Below are 21,710 nucleotides of genomic sequence, written 5' to 3'. Positions count from 1 at the left end.
GGAGGGCTGCAACCCCATCACATGTATTCCCAACGCCTCTCCTGAGTCTCCGTCACCGCGTTTTGGTGAAGCGGAGCCCCGCAGGGAACAACCGCGGAAAAAATAGCACAGCAGATCGCACGACGGAGATCGAGGAGGCACCCGGTGCGTTCAACTCACCAGGAAGCGGCACCATCGATCCCAGCCAGCAACGCGAGCCCCACGTTGCCCTCAACTCCCGGGCGGGCTGAAGCGGCTCGGGATGAAGGCGCGGTGCCGCCCCGCACGGCCCCCGCTCCGCCGCCGCCCCGCGCACACGCAGCGCCCGCCGCCCCCGCTCGCTCCGCAACTTCGCTCCCAACTTTTTTTCGGAAGCTCGTTCCCCGCTTCTCTCCGCACTGAAAAGCCCCCCCCCACACACGCACACCACTCCACCCGCCCCGCAGCCGGCGTTGCGCTGTGGCACGGGCAAGCCGTACCTCCTGCGTCCCGGGGCTGGCGGCTCTCCGCTGCCGCCGCCACCGCCGCCTCCTCCTCCTCCGGCGCCGGCCGGCCGCCTCGCTGTGCTGCGCGGGAGGCGGAGGGAGGAAGAAAGGGAAAGGAGCGGGGCAGCCGCGCGGCGCCTCCTCCGCCACCGGCCCCGGCTGGGCCCGCCCGGGAGCCGCGGTCAGGGCGCGGTCGGGGACGCGTCTCGCCCGGAACCCCGTTGGCTGCTCGGGACGCCGCTCAGCGCCCTTCCCCGCCGTGGGGCACGGCGAGGACCGCGGGACTGCCCCGATGCCAGGCTCGTTCCCCACACCCATCGTTTGGTGTCCGCCCTCTGCCTGGGTTCGCCCTACTCGTGCTTACACCGCTTTAGTTTTGCGCGTTCTTATTCTTCCTGAAAGAACCGGAGGCGGAGGGGCCGCACCGCCATCTCTCAGCCGTGCGGGTGCTTCGACGCTCGGATTTGTGCCCGAGGCCCGGCCCAACCCGAGATCTGTTTTCTAAAGGCTGCTCCTCGCCCAGATCCCGGAGCTGCTCCACTCAGGAAAAACACAGCAGCATCGCCCCCTGCCTCCCGCCGGGCGCCGCAGCCAACACGTGCGGTGCGCGCATCCCTGCCCGCCGCAGCGCCCCGCACCGGCTTTCACTGCGCGGTAGTCCGGCTGTATCTTCCCCACCCGACGTACCTCACTAAGGGAAGGCATTTCGGCGTGCCTTTCGTTTATTTATAACGCTCCCTTGAACGACACGCACGGATCCTTCTCTGGACCAAATCAAGAGATGCGGTTCTTGAGGATGGAAAAAGCCATATCCGTGGCTGCTGCTGCTGCTGCTGCCTGAAGTTTGTTCTGCAGTGCTTTTCTCTCTGTGGTTATGGAGACGTAGAGAAGATCTTCACGGGTGCTTTCAAGTGTGTTCAGATGTCCATTAATCTGCATCTGGCTGCAGCCACCTGTTGGGCACCCTCTGCACCTTCCATCGAGTCTGCTGTCTTTTATGCCTCACACTCTGGTTCTTGTACAGACCCTTCTTACACTTTATTTTTTTTCCCCCACCACTGTGTGAAAAAAGAATAAAATCTACAATCACGTTTTCCCCCTTTGTTCTGAAAGAGACCATAACTTCCCTTAGCACTAATTCCTTCACTCCATCTTTTTTTCCTGTTCCAAATCTCATCCCACTCTTCCCGGCTTTACTCATAACTCCACTGCTCACATCACTCACAACAATCCCTTTTTATCTCCATGCTTCTCCCTTCTCATGTTTGGCCACAGAGCTCCTGAGTGATGCTATTACTGAGTGGAAAATCAATGGGCTTTGGCTCGGTGTGTGTAGGGAAATGGTAGGCGTTTGTATCTATTCTCACCTGGTCCAGTGGTTGGTGACCCTTCCTGTGACAGGGTTGAAACTACATGATTTTTTAGGTCCTTTTCAACCCAGGCCATTCGGTGATTCTGTGATCAGATGTGAAGAGCGTTAAAAATGATGGTATGTTCCTGCTCTGTCTCCTTTGCTGATAAGGGAGATAAGACAGGAATGTCTCATCATGGGGCAGTCATACAACAGTGGCTGTGTCTCAGAGGGTTTCAGGAAGCCCCATCTGGCAGCAGTGCCTTCAGATTTCTCCATCTGGAGGCCCATTTCAGAAGGCATAAAGGATCCATCCCACTTTGCACTGGAAGGAGCTGTGCCTGCTTTGGCAGCTGCAGTTCTCCTCCCCTCTCCACTCACTGCAAGTGGCACAGCTTTCAAGAGAGCCTGCTCAGAGGGTAAGCTAACAGCCACTCAACCCAGCTTTTATTTGTAAAGCTGACCACACTTCAGCACTTGGTTTCCCTTGCCTTTTTTTAGAGCACACAATTCTTCACCAATTGCAGAAGCGAATCCAAGTTGTGAATCCTTCACAGTTCCCCAGTGCGATACAGAACCCCCATGTACACACCAGCAGACTCTCCACGTTCAGCCCTGCTGCATGGAAAGGGCACCTGGACATCACATCTTGTGAGCCCAGAGCACATTTCTGTATGGGGAACACTGCTTCTGTATGGGGAAACAGACACCAGGCTGTTCTAGGAAGAACCCCCTGCAACCAACAGCACAGTGCCATGCTGTTCCACAAGCGAGGAGCCTTAACCCCTTCCAGTGTACAAGCAATAGAAGTTTCCCACTCCCCCTTCTTACTTTGAGCCATATCAATATGCAGCACGCAGAAACTATTTCACAAAGTCAAACATTTATTAGGAACAAGAACTATTACAAAAAAGATGCCCATAGTCTAAATATATACAAGAAGTTTAAACATAGCATTTTCATGTACCCTTGGTTATAAAAATACATTAGATTAACTGTATCCTAATTTATAAATATAGGGTGTTTTTTTTTTTCTTTTTTTATAAAGTAGTATTTCATGAAAGCCTTACTGTGCAATGAAAGAATATATACCCTCTAAGGGGTTGTTTTAAAGTTAGTGTCTAGTGTAATATAATTTAGAAAATTCAGTGTGTAGAGTCAAACCCTGATTTATACAATACGAGATACACTGACTTAAAAAACTTGATATGGGAAAAAAAGAAGTTGAAATATATATTATACATATAAAGCCAAAATATTAGGATTGTAAGAACTTCAAATGATTTCAGTATTGACCACTGTTAATCAAAAGTGAATACAGAGATACATCAGGATAACCAGCCTTTTACTGTTTGCCTTACCTCCATCCTGCCCGACTGCAGCCCCAGTAAATCATCTGGTAGGCAAAAGTAAAACGTTTGTCTGAGAAGACGTTTGAGCTTTAAGTGTATTACAAAAATAGAAGCTTATTTACAATGTTCCCATTTGGCCTTTTGTGGGGTGAGGGAGGACACTTCCTTTGTTGGATGGGGAGACGTGCCCACCTCCCACCGCCATGGGAGGACAGGCACTCAGATGTACACAGCTGTTGGAGGTATGTCGTTTAAGTAATTAAGCAGTGTTGAAGTGCAAACTAATAAGGAAGTTTAGGCTCATGCAAACTTTTTCCTTAGCTTACCATCGCCCACCTTCCTTCCTCCTTCTGATAAACATCCACTCATGCAACTGAACTCGATACTGACAGCTACCTCTCTGATCACAGAAGTTGCTGGTTAAGATCTTGCTTAAGATCACAGAAGAGAAGTTAGACCTTCATTTCTGCTTCAAGCCCTGACATCCAGAAAAGCCCCAAGCGACAGTCTTCACCAGTGCTCCATGGAGAACTGCCCACGTTCCATAAGGAATCTGCATCGCTTTGCTTTCAGAAGATGAGCCTAGCAACATCAGATGAACTTCCTAACCAGCTGACACCACTAAATCCTGCTTTCTTGCAGCTCCTGCAGACATGGAACTTCTCATCTATTTGTAAGTGGTTCTCCAGTACACAATCAGGAAAGTAATGAAGCCAGGAACTGAGGACAGCAGGTGGCTTTTCATTAACCTTGTAGTAAGCAACATCTGGGCATGCAAAGAAACGACTGCAGGAGATTCTAAGGCATGAACTTGGTGTGACAGCCACTCCATGGATGCTGTTCATGGGAGTGCATGCCTACACAACTGTAAGCCACAGACAGCTCATGGCAGTTCATTCCTCAGTGAAGGAACAGCTACAGAATGACAACACCTACTGCAAAGTGCTGACACATTTAAGTCCAGCCATAGCTCATTCCAGGCTAACTCATCTGTACACCTACATGCTTAACATTCAGTATGGGCTTAGGAGCACCTGCCTTTTTATACTGTACTTCCAGAAATCCATTTTAAGCTACATTCACAAGGGATAAAGAAGCAGTGAGAAGAACTCATACTCTCACAATGATAGCTCTGGCTCAAAAAATGAAGAGATGTTCACACAGTTACAGCAAAAGAGAGAGGAGGACAGCCTTCTGCAGCTCTCCTGCTCCCTCTCAGAAGGAGCGGCATGGGGTGTTTTCCATGGGGTATCTACCATGCTAAGTGTTTAGAATTCAACTTTGTATCATCACGGTAAGTACAGTGCAAAATCCTCTTGCAAAAAGTGCTACAGTGAAGGTATGAGATACAATTGTGACTCAGTGGGAGCCAGAAGAGCTAGCAAGTGTGTAACTTGCATTTACAGCATGTATGATGCGTGCACACCAAAACATCAGCTTCAGAGGACACTTGGAAGTCCAGCTCTGTCAAGAGACATGCTGGCCCCAAAGGAGTCCTCTAAGTAACTCCCACCAGTGTCATTCAGGGCTAGAATATCACCAGCGTGGAAGATGCATGTATAATTAGAGAGACCAAGATAGCTCTTTCAAAAAACCATTTCTTTACAGATCCTTCCATGAAAGCTTGCACTCCCATCTAAAACTCCAGCTGCAGTCTTCACACAGACTCCATCAGTGTCAGTTGTATTAGCCTTATCACACAAGTCCATTTATACCAAGTGAAATCCAAGTGCATCTGAAGAAGTTTAACAGTCAACTAATTGCTAATGGTACCAGAAGTCTCTTTAACATGCCAATGATGTTCAGATCCTTTAGGGGTACAGTTTGAAAGCAGATGTCCTGCTAACACTGTGACTGGGGAGTATTTTAGACACAGGTAGCAGATGAGTGTTAAGACAGGGACTTGTACAGCACAAGTGTGTGCTCTGCTGCCAGTAGGGTCAGTTAAATCAGTTTTCAGAGAGCCAGTTGAAAAAATGGAGTCCAGTAAATTCTGTGATTCTAGAGGAATGAAGTTAGGCATTTCCATTTTCTTTCTTACCCCTCCCCTCCCACCTGCTCTGAACACGTCCCCAGTGTGTCACATTCAGAATGTCAGCATTTTTAGGCCTCCTGTTTTCATGGACTCTTCTGGGACAGTTTAATGGTGACTGTTTTCACCTCAGTATATTCTGCCAAAGCATATTCACCACTGGAAAAGAAGAGAGAGAAAGGGACAAATAATTGTGTGCACTTCCTTAGGAGGTTTCTGCACAAGTGCATCATGGACACAGATCAACAGCTGCTGTAGGCCACTAAAATCAGATGTGAATTTGCCCAAGATATCATTTCGCTCACTGTGTCTAATAATCATGGCACACATTCACATACATACAGCTACACTGTCACAGAAGCAGCTTTGAATGCTTCTGGCCAACTCACAAGATGACATCTCATGACTCTCAGTGAAAACTGAATGCTATTCTGGTAAGTCATAGAAGAAATAACCACACCAGTAAGCAAAAAGGCTTGCAGGTGGAATTGACTGCCATTAAGATTTTATAAAGCAGGTGAAGGTAATCCTGAAGGCACTGCTTATGCCCCCATAGCTGTGCTTTTAATCTATGCTGTACTGGCCTAGCACCAACCTGCACAGCATGCTGTAAGCATAAGTTTACAAGAAAATTCAACAATATAATCACCAAGTCACAATAATTACTGCATTTACAATTCACAAATAAACAAAATACTGAGCAAAACTTACAGTTCTCTGCCATTTCCTGACATTTTAAAGCCACCAAAAGGAGCCTGTGCATACAGAGCATTGTAACAGTTGATCCTACAATGAAAACATCAATTGTAAAAAGATAACATCAAGGAGAAGCAAGGTGATGACAACAGACACGTTATAAAGAAAGGCTGTCAGTTTTCTTTTTATACAGTTTGTTTCCTTGAGAAATCAGATTTTAGCAATAAAATCTTATTTTGCTACAGAAACAGAAGACACTTGGGTGGTGCTCTGAGTCTGCCTCATATCTCAACTTCCTAGCCTCTAACGGCTCAGACATTCATGCTTGAGCTGGATTTTATGCTTGTTTAGAGTTGTGCTTAAAGGTAACTAAAAGCCCAGCCTAGCTCCTAGTTTAATTCCAACATGGTGTAGGAACCAGATGGATTTTAAGGTTCCTTCCTACCCAAGCCATTCTGTCATTCTAAAATAAACACATTTTCTACAAAAGCTGTCTAAATGCTCACCACCCACTTCCAGGTACAGAGAAGAAGTTGGCCTGCATTAGACACTTGTGTTCTAGTAAAACAGAAGTTCTTCTACCCAGTTCTAATAGGCACTGTGTAGAAAGAGCTAATGCAGATACTTCCTCGGCAACTCAGTGAGATGAAATGACTGAAGAGAAGCAGGTGTGCTCTGGTGCTGTAGGACTGCACCTTCATGTAGGTACAGCACGGGTCTCCTTCAAAGCTTTAGCAGAGGGTTGCTAGTTAGGGTAGTATGGTTAGGTTGAGGTTGGACTCAATGATCTTGAAGGACTTTTCCAACCTGAGCAATTTATGATTCTATGATCGTGTATTTTTATGTATTTTTCAGAGGTAGATTCTTCTGGCACAGATTTCTGAAATCATTCTGCATGCATAAAATTAGACACCAGATCACATTCCTGTCCTTACTGGGGAAAAAAAAACACCAACAGATCAGTATTCCATCTTTAACATTGTTCCAATATAAGAAACGCTGTAAGCAAGAATACCCACAGATCTTTCCAACAGTGGTGTGATGCCATCTACTGCCCATACTCATTTGTGCAGGACCCCTTCTGGTGCTGCCTTAAGATCACAAGCTGCTTTTTTTCTACATTCATGGTTTTGGAAGGCATTGTATCTGGTGGAACTTGGTAAAACCCCTTCATCTTCTGAATTATCCAGAAGTGAAGAACTACAGTGACTGAATTAACAAAGATACTAGTTCATGCCAGAACGTCTGGTCCTCACCACTTCAGTCTGATACATGGACATTGCTTTCCAGCAAAATACCAAGAATTAAAGAGACTTATGAATGTGACCTCCAGCACTTACACAGGTTTCCAAATTACACAGCCCTCCTCATTCCCAGCAAACAAAACAACAGGTTAAACTCATATTCCATCCTGCTTACCAGACAGTTCCCGACTGCAGAGCAGAAGCTAATGTTAATGCTCTGTCCAGATTCTTTGTGAACACTGCAGCTGTGAGTCCATACTCGGTACTGTTGGCTCTTCTTATGACCTCTTCTATACTCTTGAACTTCATAATAGGCTGAACTGGCCCAAAAATCTGCACATCAATTGAACATTAGTATAAGAAAGCCTTTTCTACTCATGGTAATTTTGAAGCAATCAGAAGCTCTGTTTGGATAATATAATTGAAACATTATACACATTTCATAGCCTTCAAGAATTCACTAGAAGACTCTCTTAAAAACTACTGATTAAACTGAATTAAAATACAGTGATGTGTTGTGGTGGTTAATAAGTGCTGAAAGCCACAACTAACAGATGAGCTACAAAAATCAAAATAAGCAGAGTTAGATCTGGACAAGTTTCAGAAAGTCAAAAAGCAATTAGTGTATTCCAAACATTGCAAGTTTTCTTTAACTTCCCTTTTGCCAGTGTATGCAGTTAATTTGCATGCAGTGCATTTCTGAAGGATGTGCCTGACCAGAAACTTGGCATCACAAGTATGAAAGCTGCCAGCACACCCTAACTTCCCATTTCTGGGATGGAGTCCTCCATCGAGCACAGTCCTGAACTCAGGCACCATTCTGGCTGGCATAGCCTTGCAATACAATAATCCTTCACCAAAGGTGAGAGAAAGTCTCACTTGTGCCAGCCAGAGGGCCAGTCCAGGAATGTGCTGGGCCTTAAGGCACATACAAGTGTTCCTAAGTTTTTTTTTTCCTTTTGGAAGATCCAGGTGTTGAACTGTTTCTAGGTAAGGTGTAGAACCTTGTTCCTAGGTAAAAAAAACATGTATTTGCAACTAAACCACATATGAACAAAACTGGATAAGCCTCATGAATCACAGCTTGGGATTTGGAGTCAGTTCATTACAAAAAAGGCCTGTCATGGGATTTGCAGCTTTTCTTTCCATCCATTTTTAGAATGTAACTCATGCCCAGACTGACTGATATCTTCCCCAGGTTCCTTGGAGGGCCAGTTGGACTTTAGCATCAACTTATTTTCCACTGGGGAACATGATGAAAAGTAAATTAACTGCATTTCAAAGGAATATCACAGGATCTAATTACGTGCAGCTTGTTCAATTTTTCTGTATATGAATAATGGAAGGCAGACTGTTAGATCTGCATTTTGCTGGCTTCAACCATATTTTCAAATTGGAAAAAAGTAGTCAGTCTCAGGGGATTTCACCATGGGAAGTGAATCTGAGATTATTTCAGATGCTAACACTAATTGAAAAATGGTTTTCAGTGGCAGTGTAGCAGGGTCCTTCCTTCCCTCCTCACCAGCTGCACGTCCTGGAGCTCTTGTTCCACTTTCCTATGATAAAGCAGCTCCTTTTAACTAAGCTGTGGAGCAAGAACACCCACTGTGCTCTCCTCTGTCATTTGGGATCAGCCTGTAACAGTGCTGAGCAATTTCAAGTCCATTCAGCAGGAGGTGCAGATGAGCACTCAGCACAGTTGGTACAGAGCAGCAGAGTCTGTCTTCAGGAAACCTTTCCAACTACGGGGCAAAGACAACACAGAATTGCTCCAGCCTAACACCATCTCAGTTATTACTGAGCTTTAAAGTCGTGGATTCTGTCAGAAACCACTAGCAGCACTATTCATAGCAGCTGTATCTAGGTGAGGCATTTGCTTACATTTTGTGTTACATCAAGTGGTCTGCAAATGAGATCAGAAAGCTTTAGGGCAGTGTTACCCACCACGGATTTGTTACAAGGCTACTGTGCTCCAGTAAAACGAGGAAAAGCAGCAGTGCATTAGAAAGGGCTGGCAAACAGACGCCCCGTTAACATTGCAAGAAGACAAAAGCTGCTCAAACACTTTGACAGCCTTTTTGCCTGTGCTGCTCTTTTCCATCTCTCACAACCCCACCCTCAGCCCTGTGCTACCCCAGATAGAAGCTCACCTTGCAGGTACTCCATTAATGGAACACAGATCTTACTGTTTTTAGGATACTGTATTAGGTAATACGGGAGATTTCTATTCTCCTCTCAGGTTTTCACTTGAAACTGTGTCCATACATCTTTTCTACAGCCACCTTCCCCTTCACAGGAGAACATACACATAAAGGTTCAAATGACTTGCACTGTACCTCTTCTTTGGCAATACGCATGTTGTCAGTGACCTCTGAGAACACGGTGGGTTTTATAAACAGGCCTCTGTCTTCAATGGCAAGACCACCACACTCCAGCTTTGCCCCTTCTTTCTTCCCACTTTCAATCAGCTCCAGGATCTTATCAAACTGTTTTTGGTCAATCTGTCAAACGCAAAAAGAAAGCAGGCAGTAGTGACTTCGTTATTACTGTGCCAGTTCTTCATTATCCACGGCATGAAAAGATCCCTACTACTGGGATCACTTAGTGCAGTGCAGTTCCACTAAACAGAATCATCTTTCAAGGACCTCACAGACCAGTAGCATCTTCTGGTTCTCTGAAGTTCTCATCACTTCATAAGCACAGAGGTCACGTGCTGGGAAGATGTGCAGGACCCCACAGCACTTCTGACCAGTTCGTGCTCAGCATGCAACATTGCACTGGAGGTATAGAATCACAGAATAGTATAGTCAGGTCTCAAACAAATGGATGTGGCTATGCCAAGATGCATAATTAAGCAATGCTACGCCTTATTACAGCAGGCTGCAGATGGTAAAATACTTATGAAGATGTTAAAAAACCATAAAACTAACACAAAAACCAACAAATCCATGGCGGTTAATTAAAGACAAGACTCTGCCACTGGCTCATGGTTGCCTGGCAGCCTGGGAGGTTATTCTGAATGCCAGTTATCACCAAATGCTTGTACTGGTGCAGTGCTCCTCCCTAGACATCTGTTTTAATTTTGACAGGGCCAGTTGCCAGTTGGGACTGTTTACACGGAGCATTTCACATTTGACTCCTTCAGATTACAGACTATATCCTGTCCCTTGTTAATCCTGGCCACACGCAATCCAAGTTTTCATGCTTTTAGACAAATATCAAAGCTTCAGGAGGGCGTCCTTAGGGCACTTCTGGTACAGTGAAAGCAGAACAGCACATCTCCTGTCACACAGATGTGCGTATCACATGCACTGTGGACTGCTTGTACTGAGTGCCCATGCTCTTTCATGTGTTCAGGTGCTACCCAAGAAAACGCTGCATGCCACCGCATGAGGAAATTTGTGCCCTGGTGTAGGACACAGGGTGTCACAGGCAGTTTGGCAGGTGTCATGCATATTGTCTATTTGTCTCGTTGCTTAGCTGCCAAATGTAAATAATTTGAAAATATCTGCAACTGCTTTCCATCCTGGCACGTCTGTGATCCAGACCAATCCAGTTCATCCACTTCACATCACAGAAAACAAAACAAGGATATTTATACAGCTGTAACTTGTTGCAAGGCAAACTATAGTTAGATTAAAAGACACTGGGGAAAGAAAACATTTGTAAAAATGACATGCAAGGGTGGAACTGTTTGTCATTGTAACTAGAGCTTGCAAAGCTTGTTTAAATTCTGTCCCATACTCCACTATTATTTATGGTTTCAGGATTGCCTTCTATTAAAAACACACGATCTGATAGAGCAAATTCTATTTTTTGTCCAACTCAATCAAAAGAAAAGACTTTTAAAGATTACCATCATGCTGAGAACCCCCAAATCTTTAAGTCTTTTTTCATTCAAGCCACAACTGTGAGAAGCAGATTCTCTTTTCCCAAACCCAGTATTTGTAATCTTACAGAATAACCCCACAACTGTGTTCAACAGACTGACTGACCCATGCCCTTTTCACTTACGTGGTCTACTTTCATGCTTTAATTCTAATATACACAAATGTCTATGGTCTAAGAAAAGAATTCACTGTCTTAAAATTCATGTGATAGGGCTTGGGCTGAATAATTTCTGGCTAGCAAGTGCCACATAGAAGTTTGAGTGTTTATTGTCTTCCTGTAGACCATGCTTCACAGATCTCAGCATTTGAGGCTTTACAGCAGCAAAGCTAGTCTAGCCTCGTTCCAATTTAATCCCTGCTCTAGTCCACTAGGACCTTAGTCTTATAGGATGTACTCTGCTTTTCACAGTTTTGTAAATGCCCTGGTTAACCAGCTTGTCATCTGTACAGATTTACTTTATTATTTCCTATGACACAGTTCACAGGAATCCAGAGTTAAAAAGTGCCCTTGGTCAGTTGTTTGAGGTTGGCACCTTACTCAAACAGTCCTGATCACCCCCCGGGTTTCTTATGGTGTCCTTTGAATCTCAGCCAGCCCACACAGTCAGACACACGAGTTTTGGAGAAGTCACATCACAGGCATGCCTCATTTCTATTTAAGTTTAATACTGTTTAAATTTGATCAGAGAAGCGCAGTTTATAACAGCACAATCCAACACTGCAGCTGACACAGTATTTTCCCCACACCCATGTCACCAGCATCCATGCCAGTACAGTAATCCACATCAGGGAACTGATCTGAGTAAAGCGTTTCTTCCCCATTTCCAAAAAGGCTGCTTCAAACCTGAATCAGCCATTTCCTCAAGCTAACTTACAAGCACAGTACAATATAGGAAGGAGCAGCTGCAAACAGCACCAATTCTCCAGGACTAGCTTGCATCAACTTTAAGTTCTTGGATACTACTGCCTATCACCCTGGCTGCCCTGTGCCAGGCTGTCCCAGCAGCTCCTTAAAGTATGCTCAGCCACAGAGTGGTTTGCTTTCACTGAACACTAATTCAACATCGAGACTGCAGAAGATCTCCTGTTTCAAACAGTCTGAACTCTGCCTCAAAGTTCCTGGTCCTGTTGTCTGGCCAAAAGCACCTGAAGCTGGTGAAGGATCAAAAGGACCACGGGCTACCAACACTACAGCCTAAGGTCAGGCTTCAACTCCTCCACCTAGTTAGCATCTAAGCCAGTGATCATCTCAGAAAGAGGTCTATACAGCAGCTTCTGCACAGTTTTGGTAACATGCGTAAGTTGCCCCGTAGAAGGAGAGTAAAACAATGACCTGGACCTGAGGCAGCTGAGCCCTAAGGTAGAGAGATGAAAAGAAAGATGAAGAAAGATGTTTTCTTCTCTGGTAACTCTTCCCTTCTCCATCAGTTTAAAATAATCCCCATCCTCCTAGCAGGTTACTGCATGTACAGAGAAGTCTGGAAACTTTACAGTTCAACAGTAGTTTGTGGGCAGGTGTGAATCTCTGCTGCTTTCAGAAATATTTTAAGCCCTTCTGACACTGTATTATTTTTCTTCTGCTTGAACTTCTGCGTGTTGCATCATAAAGGGGAGAGCAACCATATCTGCAGAGGAAGTGGTTGTTTCTTTACACCAGAGCCACATGAAAGCTTTAACAGTTTCCTTCCACTTTCACAACGCTTTCCCATCTTGGTTTTGAGAACTGCATGCAGAGAATTTCAAGTGTGTGCATATGGGATGATATCTCTGCTAGCTACAAGGGTAATAGGTAAGCTAGAAGGAGGAGAAGATATATGGACCACAGTTACAATCTGTACTTACTGCTACCCTTAATTATAGCTCTGTATATAGCAGTGACAGCAGTGCTGTGCTCTGCCAGCCTGGCAAGCACCAAGGGCATAGATGAATTGAAATAAGCAGTCAATAACTGCTACCAAAAGCTGGTAAGTCTTAGGATGATATTATATAAATCTAACAAGCCTAAAAGCTGAGAGCTCTTAGAGGAAGTTGAGAGCATGCTGAAACTGTTTGAGGATCAGCTCATCTCTCCTGAAGCAAGATCCGACATGGGATTATTTTCCCAAGAGTGCTAAGCAATTTGAAATCTCTTTCTAGACTAGTCGCAGGGAAAGATGCAGCCCCAGCACAACCCAGAGACGTACATCATTTTATACCCCTTTCAAAAGGGCACATATTTATGTTCTCCCATGCATGGATCACGTGTGAATGGGCACAGAGATCCAGGCAAAGGGAGGCAGATGTCCCCAGTCAGCCCTTCTCTGAGGGATCCCATACAGCATCAAAGAAGAAAATCTGTGTCATACTACAAGCAGGAGGCCTGGGCTATAGCTTTCAGGGACTCTCCCTTTATTTTTGGAAGCAAACAGTGGCCCTGCAGAAGATCTGACTCTAGGATCATCCTCCTCCAGAGCTCTTGACTTCAGCTTGGATTGCCTTGGAAGGAAGAAATAAGATGAAGGCTCTGGCAGCACTGACAAAACAGTTTGCAACATCAGCTTGGCATGGTTCTTCCTGCTAATTCAGCTGAAACTTCTCCAAAGGATCAGAAGCAAGGCAGAGGAGGAGATAGAAAGTGGGGACTCAGGAGTCTCTGGGTTTTAACCACTTGTCATCACCAGCATAGCCAAACACAGCCAAGTAGCTGAAATGGTTGTTTCTGCAGCTGCACCCATCTGTGCATCACTGTTCCTCACTGTAACATGCTTTGTATTACTGTACCAGGGAGGCAACCCCTTCCATAATACTGGATAAGAAGTGAATTAAATACATTTGTGTTTAAAAAAATACAACATCACATTTCAACGGTTTTGATTGATTCATATTTAAAATAGAGAGAAAAATAAAACCACAATACATTACTCACCCTTACCCTTACAGGCTTCTGCTAGGACCATATTTCACATGGATAATATTTTCAGAAGGCAAATTAAACAAAAACAACCAGAAAACCAAATAACAACTGCTTTCAGGCACACAGTTACCTGGGGCCCTTGCTCAGTTCGGGCATCAAAGGGGTCTCCAACAAGTCTCTTCTTGGCATACTCCACGCTGCGCTTGACAAACTCTGGGTAAATCTGCTCTTCCACAAACACTCGTGAGGCAGCTGTGCAGCACTGCCCTTGATTGAAGAACACACCTTGATGGGCACATTCCACTGCCAGGTCCACTGCAACACAGCCCAGGAGGGAGAAGCATTAGCACACGCACAGCTTCAGCCAGTCAGTGTTCTCAGACCTGCTTTTTGTCCCATTTCTCTTTTGAAACACTTCTTAAAAAATGCTGACAATGATCCACACCCACTGAAGGCACTCACAGGGGCTCACACAGCCCTTAAAGCTCTCTTATTATTTCCACCCCCTCTCCTGTCTTTTGCCTGAGACTAGTTTGCCACAGCCACAGATATCTTCTTCCATAAGGAGTCATTAAGGGCATTAACCAGTTTCTGTCTGCAGTGGGAATTCAAATGTGGATTCCTAAACACAATGCAAGTTCCCAAAGACTTATTTCAGCACTGACTGTTTAGAAAGCAACGTGCCCTTCTGTTGTACAGCCAGCTCAGACCCTCTCCTTGCAGTACTCACAGTTAGTAGGTGACACAAGTGTCTCTGACACTCAATCTCCACTGCACTACACAGAAGAGTAGAGAATATTTTTCCCAAGCCAAACAGAATTTTCAAATCATTTTGGTAGCCACAGTTCACACATCTTATAGTGTTCCTCATTAACCAAACATGCGAAATGAGTTGTACAGGCTCCCAGGATAGAGGTGGAAGCTGGATTAGATCAGGTCCTATGGAATTCTCCTGTCATATGAATGCCTGGGGTGGGGAGTTATATTTTAGGAAATTGCTTTCCCCACCACTTTGCTCAGGCTATGCTGTACCACAAACCACAGAAGAGAAGGTACCACAACAGCAGATGTGCACCAACACAGGATTTGTCTGCAGCTACAGCCATCCCCAGGGAAAGCAATGAGGTCTCCTCATTTTTCATGGGAATGGCCCCCACGTTGGAGAAGAGCTCAAGTGCAGCACAAGGTCATCCTGCTCTTAAGCAGAGGTTTCCTCCAGCCTTTAGGGTAGAGGCAGCAGCAAACACCAGCCCTGCTAGCTGCCAAAGGACGGCAGAGGCAAACAGAGCACCGCGTTGTTTCTTACAGCAAACAAACACAGCAGCCAGTACTTACAGTCTGCATCTGCACACACAATGCAGGGGTTTTTTCCTCCGAGTTCTAATGTCACCCTTTTCAAGTTGCTTTTAGAAGCAGCTTCCTTGATCAGTTTTCCAACCTGCAGCATTGAGACAAAGAAAGGGCATGGGCAGTTTCCCCTAAAAGTCTTAAAATGCGTAAAGTGTGATGCCAGAAAAGGTCAAAGAGCCCAGCAGGCAGAAGTTAGTGCTAGCAGTCTCATACAGTTTGAGTTCCCTTCTGCTGTGATAAGCTGAGTCAAAACCAGCCCCAGAATGCCTGTTTTAGGCAGATCTGAAATGATGGGCTACAATGGGAGACCTACAGAAACTGCATTCTGAAGTTACCAGCTACCCACAGCTGCAGAATAAGGCATCTCCCACTCAACACAAACTAGTGAGCAGCATTGGCACTCCGTGGGGCTCTGAGGATTATTTGTAAAGTGCTACTATTAAAAAAATCAAGAATTCAACTTCTTGAGATCAAACTTTCCAGTGCAGTAATAAGAACTAGCCTTTCCTCTCTATTACCGCTTTCATGTCAGAAAGCTATGGAAAGATACAGACATTTTGGAGAGCCATTTTGAAAGGGACTCTAAGAATTGTTTAGTTTCAACTCTCCTGCTAGCACAGGGTTGCCACTCACTTAGATCAGGTTGCTCAGGGAAAAACCTGTGTCTTTCTGACTGTTTGGGCTGAGCTGCTCCACAGTGGACTCATATCCCTTCCAAGACAATATCTGACAATACCAGCAGATAAATTCTGACCAGCTTTGCTGTAGCACTCATTGCACAGCAGCCTGCTCAGCTAATCTGATGGAGGTTATCTGGCCAACTCCCCTGAAGAGATGGATTTACTCTCATTTCACACTGTAATCCACATAACAAACCAAGGGTATTTCTCCCCAGTTCCCCAGGAAAAAAAAAAAAAAACAAAAACCAAAACTGCTCACATGAAGAGCATAAATCAAGTGTCAGCATAATTTAGTAATCTAATCTTGTTAGAGATAGTATGGACTAAAACACTTCAGGAGTTTCAGTTCATAAGCATTTTATTTTAGGTATGACTTTATTTTGCATCTGCGTTTCTTGTACCTTACCTTGGCATATAGCAATCAACTTCATTTCTGTCTAAAAATATTGTTGCCCTGCAACGCAGCTGTGAGCAAGGAAAGCACATGGTGACATCAAACCAAGTGGTGTAGTTGACACAATAGAAGGGATGCTATTCAGAGAGATCTGGGCAGGCTCAAAAAGTGGGCATGTGAAAATCCAAAGAGGTTGAACAAGACCAAGTACAGGAAACTGCACTTTAGTCAACGCAGTCCCAGATAGCATAGAGACCAGGAGAACAACCCAGTGAGCACAACCTGGCAGAGAAGGACAGGGGTGGGATCCTGGTGGACAAAAAGCTGGACATGAGCCAGTAATGTGAGCTTGCAGCCCAGAAAGCCAACAGTATCCAGGGCTATATCAGCAGAGGGGTGGCCAGCAGGGAGAGGGAAGAGATTGTCCCCCTCTACTCTGTCCTTGTAAGGCCCCATCTGAAGTACTGCATCCAAGCCTGAGGCACCCAGTACAGGAATGATGTGGAGCTGTTGCAGAAGGTCCAGAGGAAGGCCACTAAAATGATCAAAGGGCTGAAGTAGCTCTCGTATGAAGAAAGGCTAGGAGCTGGGCTTGTTTAGCTTGGAGAAGAGAAGACTCAGTGAGAGGAAACGTCACTGTGGCCTCCCAGTACTTGAAGGGAGCTTACAAGCAGGATGGGGAACCAATTTTTTTTACACTGATAGTGATAGGACAAGGAGGAAATGGATTTAAACTAGAAAACGGGAGACTTAAGTGAGCCATTACAATGAAATTTTTTGCTCTGAGGGAAGCAAGGCACTGAACAGGCTGTACAGACAGGCCATGGATGTGCCACGCCTGGAAGCATTCAAGGTTGGATGGGATACTGAGCAGCCTGATCTAGTGGTTGGCAACCCTGTCCACGGCAGGACGGTTGGAACTAAATGACCTTTACTGACCCCACCAACCTAAACCATTCTGTGTTTCCATGAGGCAGCTAGCTGGCAATTCCAAGTCAGCATTTCTCATGGTCTGCCCTTGTAACTCAAGATGGAGTCCTGAATGTAGAAGTACAGATCAGTTCTAATCACTTAGCAGCCTAACCGTAGAGACAGGAGAAGTGATACACCATGCTGCAGATGAACGTAGCTACGCAAGAAGTGTTACTACAAGCTAGCTGGCCAAGGAGGAGCAAGTCAAACTGAGGGAAAGAAAGAAATCTAGATGGGAAAGCTCTCATGGAGTCTAGTCTGTCATCAGCATTTTCAGGCTGGCACTGAGCCCAAGCTGGGGCTTAAAAACTAAGTCAAAATGTATTTTGAATTAGCTTTACTTCCTGGCTCAGAAACAGTAGCATTATGCTGCAAACACTGCAGAGGTGCAGCTGAACTCACAGATGGGTGGAGGGGGAAGAAAACGCTTCTAAATCACACACACATTAGCAAAGAATCCATCTCCCTTGGTGCTTCCTGCACACCCATGGATTAGAAAGACAAGCACAGCATCTATAGGAGCTTTTTGCCCATAGGTTCCAGCAGCTGAGGTTTTCCTTATGCCCCTAATCCACTGGATACTCCTTTTTCATTAAAAACCCAAACAGATTCATGTGGGCTGGAAAAGTCTATAAGCTCTATTGTTTTCACACAGCCAGCATCTAATCTGGGCTAAAAGCTTATGATCTAGGATTTGGAGAGAAGTATGTATCTGGATAAGCTCTGAGATTAGGCCAACTATCAAGAGAGTAAGAGCTCACTGTGAACTTTTACTTTATTGAGTTCACATTTGTTCCCATTATTTTTTTATACAGAAACAGAGGCTTAACACACACCCTCTTTTGGGTTAAGTTAAGCAGTTAGTATGTACACAAAGCCACTAGATGGTACTGTTGTTAAATGCAATAGCTTTTGAATGTTTAGTGATTTACCTTTATTGACCAAGAATTCCATTCAAGGTAATTAGCAATAATTAAGTAACTTGATTACACTCTGCAATTATGAGTATAGGCATTAGAATGCACAAAGTCATCAAAAGATCATAAAAATAATATTATTCAAGGAAATAAAAGCAAAGAGACTACATTTGCCTTAACTGAACCTATTGGTGTTAGCATTTCCATTCTTAGCACGCTGCCCCTTCTTCAGGGTTTGTGCATAAACACTGCAAGAAAAGTCTAGAATAGTGAGTGGAAAAAAAACAGTCACATTTATAAGCATGCTTTTGTTTGAGAAATTGCAGCACCGATTACTAGAGACAAATTCATGTGCGTGTCACAGCTGTATCTCAGTTCTATAGACCAGGCCAAGCCATGCATTCCATTCCCCTACACAGATGAGGATGGCTGTAGGTGTCTGATATTGCAGAGGCCTCACTGCCACCCCCCTCCTATGCAAGGCAGCTATTGCTGCTTACAGGAAAAACAACAAATAGAAAGGCGCTATACTGTGCAGGTCTCAAAAGACACTCAAATGTTAATCCCATCTGCATCACTGGAGGAAGCTGTAGGCACAGGGCCATGTTTTCATTTAAGTCCTAGCTCAGAGTTAACTAATGCCAAGGAAGAATTCTTCAGGGCTCTGAGTGACATGTTTTCCAGTTACACACATATGCAGGGCAGGATTAGCAAGCAAACTTGTCCAGAAGCTCCATCAGGTCAATGACATGATGTTAAATAACTGCCAGTTACTCCTGTAGACTGTCTTACCTTGTGTCAGAACATCTATTACAGATCTTATAGATATGTGGCAGTTTGGCAAAACCCCAGTTTCCAGAGGTGGGATTGTCACAAGCACAGGAACTGGTAGTAAAAAGAGATGGACCTGACCTAGACAAATCCTGAGCACTTCTGAGAAATCCTGTCTCACAGAGCACGATGGAAAATAATGTTGGAAATAACTGATATTTCATTGGTATTATCTACTATGAATTGCTGCCTTAGAAGCAAATACAAAGAGGCACAGTAGGTGTTTTATAAGGAATCCATCACCTACCTTTGTCGATCCAGTAAAAGCAATTTTATCAATGCTCTGATGGGTAGAGATGGCTGCTCCAGCTGTGGGGCCATAGCCTGGCACAATGTTCACCACACCTGGAGGGAAACCCACCTAAAATAGAGGTTAAATACAGCTTTGTAGAGAGGGATTTAAGGGATTTTGAACACTCAGAAGTCTCTCTGCACTCTTGAGAGCTGCAGTTCAGTTCCCAGGATGCTTGAATTACTTGCCCTGTATTCTTATGGATGAGGACCAACCCTAAAAACAATCACAGTAATTTCTACAGCATTTCCCTTGCAAACATTTCTATAGCATTTCTAGGAAGGCTGTGCAAAACTCCTTTATCTATGTAGCCTCATGGAAGATAAGTGAGCAAAACATCTTAGCCTTTAATAATGAACAGCACCACCTGAATTTACTAATCTCGCCGAAATCAGGTTAAGGGCACAAACATATTTCCCTATTAACATACAAGAAACAGATATGCAAAAAAAAAAAAAGTCTTTAATATGCCTAGTGAATGATAAAGTACTTCAAAGCATATGTAGACCTTAAGAACTGCAAGCTGCAGACAAGGAGCCCAAACTACATACATCAGTATTTTCCAGACTTTCCAGTAACACGGCTGTGTGCTATCAGCTGGAATAGATATGGGTGAAAATAACAGCCATGCCTAGGAAATGCCAAGGCTCAGTAAGAATTCTTGGAGGAGTCCCAACGTCAAACCGAACAAGAGCAAGTCTTTTGGCCAAACTTGGCCCCCAGGTACTTCTTTGCAGATGGAACCAAGGGGTAAATGAATGAAAGTTTGTTTTGAACAAAGGTTGACACTTGTGGTTCTTCAGGGGCCAGAGGGATTAAGAAGTCAGTAAAACCTCACTAGATGATGGGCCTAATAAAACAGGAATACAAGAGCAGATGGTAACAGACGTACGCCAGTTTCCACCACATTTACAACTGCGATTATCCAAATAGTAATTTTGCCAAAAGAGACAAATGGTAAAACTTCAGATGAAATTCTAGCACAAGGAGAAGTGTGGGACTTACTGGTCTGTTCTTTACTTCCTGAAATAATAGTTTCAAGGATTAAGCTCTTCTAAGCTAGCCCTTCCCTACCACTGATTGCAGAGGCAGTTTTCCCTGCATTTGCTAACAGGGGAATGGCAGAATATTAAACACCTGCTTCTTTCCTTTTGCCCTTTCCACACAAAATCTCAGTACATGAAGCTGTTCCTTCCTAATACAGAAAACTGAAATAATTGTTTATGTACTACCTTACAAAAAAAAAAAAAAAATAGTCTCCCTGAGCTAAATTTTTTTCCTGTTTTTCTGCAAAAATGCAAGCCAAAATATTTTGGCTGGCCTCATATTATTTCTTTCAACCAGACACATAGCTTTGCTTGTATACCAAAAATCACCTGCATCCTTTTAAAGATTAAAAAAAGTTGAACTTGTTCTTTTAAAAGCCCTCAAGAAGTCTAGCTGGTTTTGGGTGGAGAAAGGGACACCTTCAAATCAAATTATTCTGCCCTAATTGTACTTCTGTATTGAAGCACAACTGCAAGAAATGGACAGCTTGGACTTCAGCTCAAAATATTAACCTTACCAGAACAGAGCTGCTTTTTGTGGGGAAATGCTATACAAGTGTTCAAAGAGCTGTATGTCAGAATGACATGCAAAAGATCAGTTGCATGGCAGGGCTACTAGAAGTAATGACAACTGCACCCTATGCTCACTAAACTTGTGAAATCTTATCAAGTCAATGAGCTGCAGGAGACACTTAAGTGGAAGTGCTTTTACACTTCCTTTGCAGGCAAAGCAGCCCTTTGTGTCAATTACTAACGTTTCATCTATCCAAGAACAGACAGATTCATCATTAGACTGAGCCTAACAAATAGATTTTTCCAGCTGAGAGGCAAAAACATACCTCCAAACCTTTTAGTTTTCATTCACAGTTAGTCATGTAATTAACTGTAGGAGGCTGAGGATTAACCAGTCCTGGAAGGTACTGTGCACCTCCCACCATATCTGTAACTAGATCTGAGGGCACTCTGGATCCTACCTGACAATACCTAGACAACACTCTGAGATCTCAGCTTATTACCCTCCCTCTGCATCTATATAGGAGTTGGCCTTAAAGATCAGATGTAGCTAAATTCTTCTTTAAACCACAGAAATACGAAGAATTGTTTCTTATGGCAATCACTGTCTTTTTTGAATTATCTCACTTAAAAACTCACTGTTGTCTACCATATTCCTTTTTGTCCCATTGCCTAATAAAACTGAGCTTTAACTTTTTTGCTCATTTGGGAAAGTAAAAGACAAGGAAGAAAAATAAAAGCATCAGCAGCTTCCTAAAGAAGGAGGAAAGCCTACAAGTTCTGTGCTCTGTTA

At 44.2% G+C, this 21,710-nt stretch overlaps 2 protein-coding genes across 3 annotated transcripts in view; both read right to left on the bottom strand.

The window, feature by feature from the left end:
- The window catches only part of LRRK1 (leucine rich repeat kinase 1), a 67,647-nt gene extending 67,145 nt beyond the window's left edge, over positions 1-502 (bottom strand). Inside the window, exon 1 of one of the 2 annotated variants that reach the window (XM_042875948.1) lies at positions 459-502. The gene's annotated coding sequence lies outside the window, so the exon portion shown is untranslated. The remainder of the gene's footprint in view (positions 1-458) is intronic. The other variant, XM_042875947.1, reaches the window with a different exon arrangement.
- Positions 503-2,693: 2,191 nt separating this feature from the next.
- ALDH1A3 (aldehyde dehydrogenase 1 family member A3) overlaps positions 2,694-21,710 on the bottom strand; it is a 35,024-nt gene continuing 16,007 nt past the window's right edge. Inside the window, exons 7-13 of the mRNA XM_042876201.1 lie at positions 19,314-19,427; positions 15,258-15,360; positions 14,053-14,237; positions 9,476-9,640; positions 7,315-7,472; positions 5,911-5,985; positions 2,694-5,358 (exon numbers count right to left, since the gene is read on the bottom strand). Coding sequence (XP_042732135.1) covers positions 5,286-5,358; positions 5,911-5,985; positions 7,315-7,472; positions 9,476-9,640; positions 14,053-14,237; positions 15,258-15,360; positions 19,314-19,427 — 873 coding nt within the window. The 3' untranslated portion in view covers positions 2,694-5,285. The remainder of the gene's footprint in view (positions 5,359-5,910; positions 5,986-7,314; positions 7,473-9,475; positions 9,641-14,052; positions 14,238-15,257; positions 15,361-19,313; positions 19,428-21,710) is intronic.

This window comes from Lagopus leucura, unplaced genomic scaffold, assembly GCF_019238085.1.
Source record: "Lagopus leucura isolate 7727_CA_CO unplaced genomic scaffold, USGS_WTPT01 Super-Scaffold_100015, whole genome shotgun sequence".
NCBI lineage: Eukaryota > Metazoa > Chordata > Aves > Galliformes > Phasianidae > Lagopus > Lagopus leucura.
This window is presented reverse-complemented; position numbering and strand designations above follow the sequence as displayed.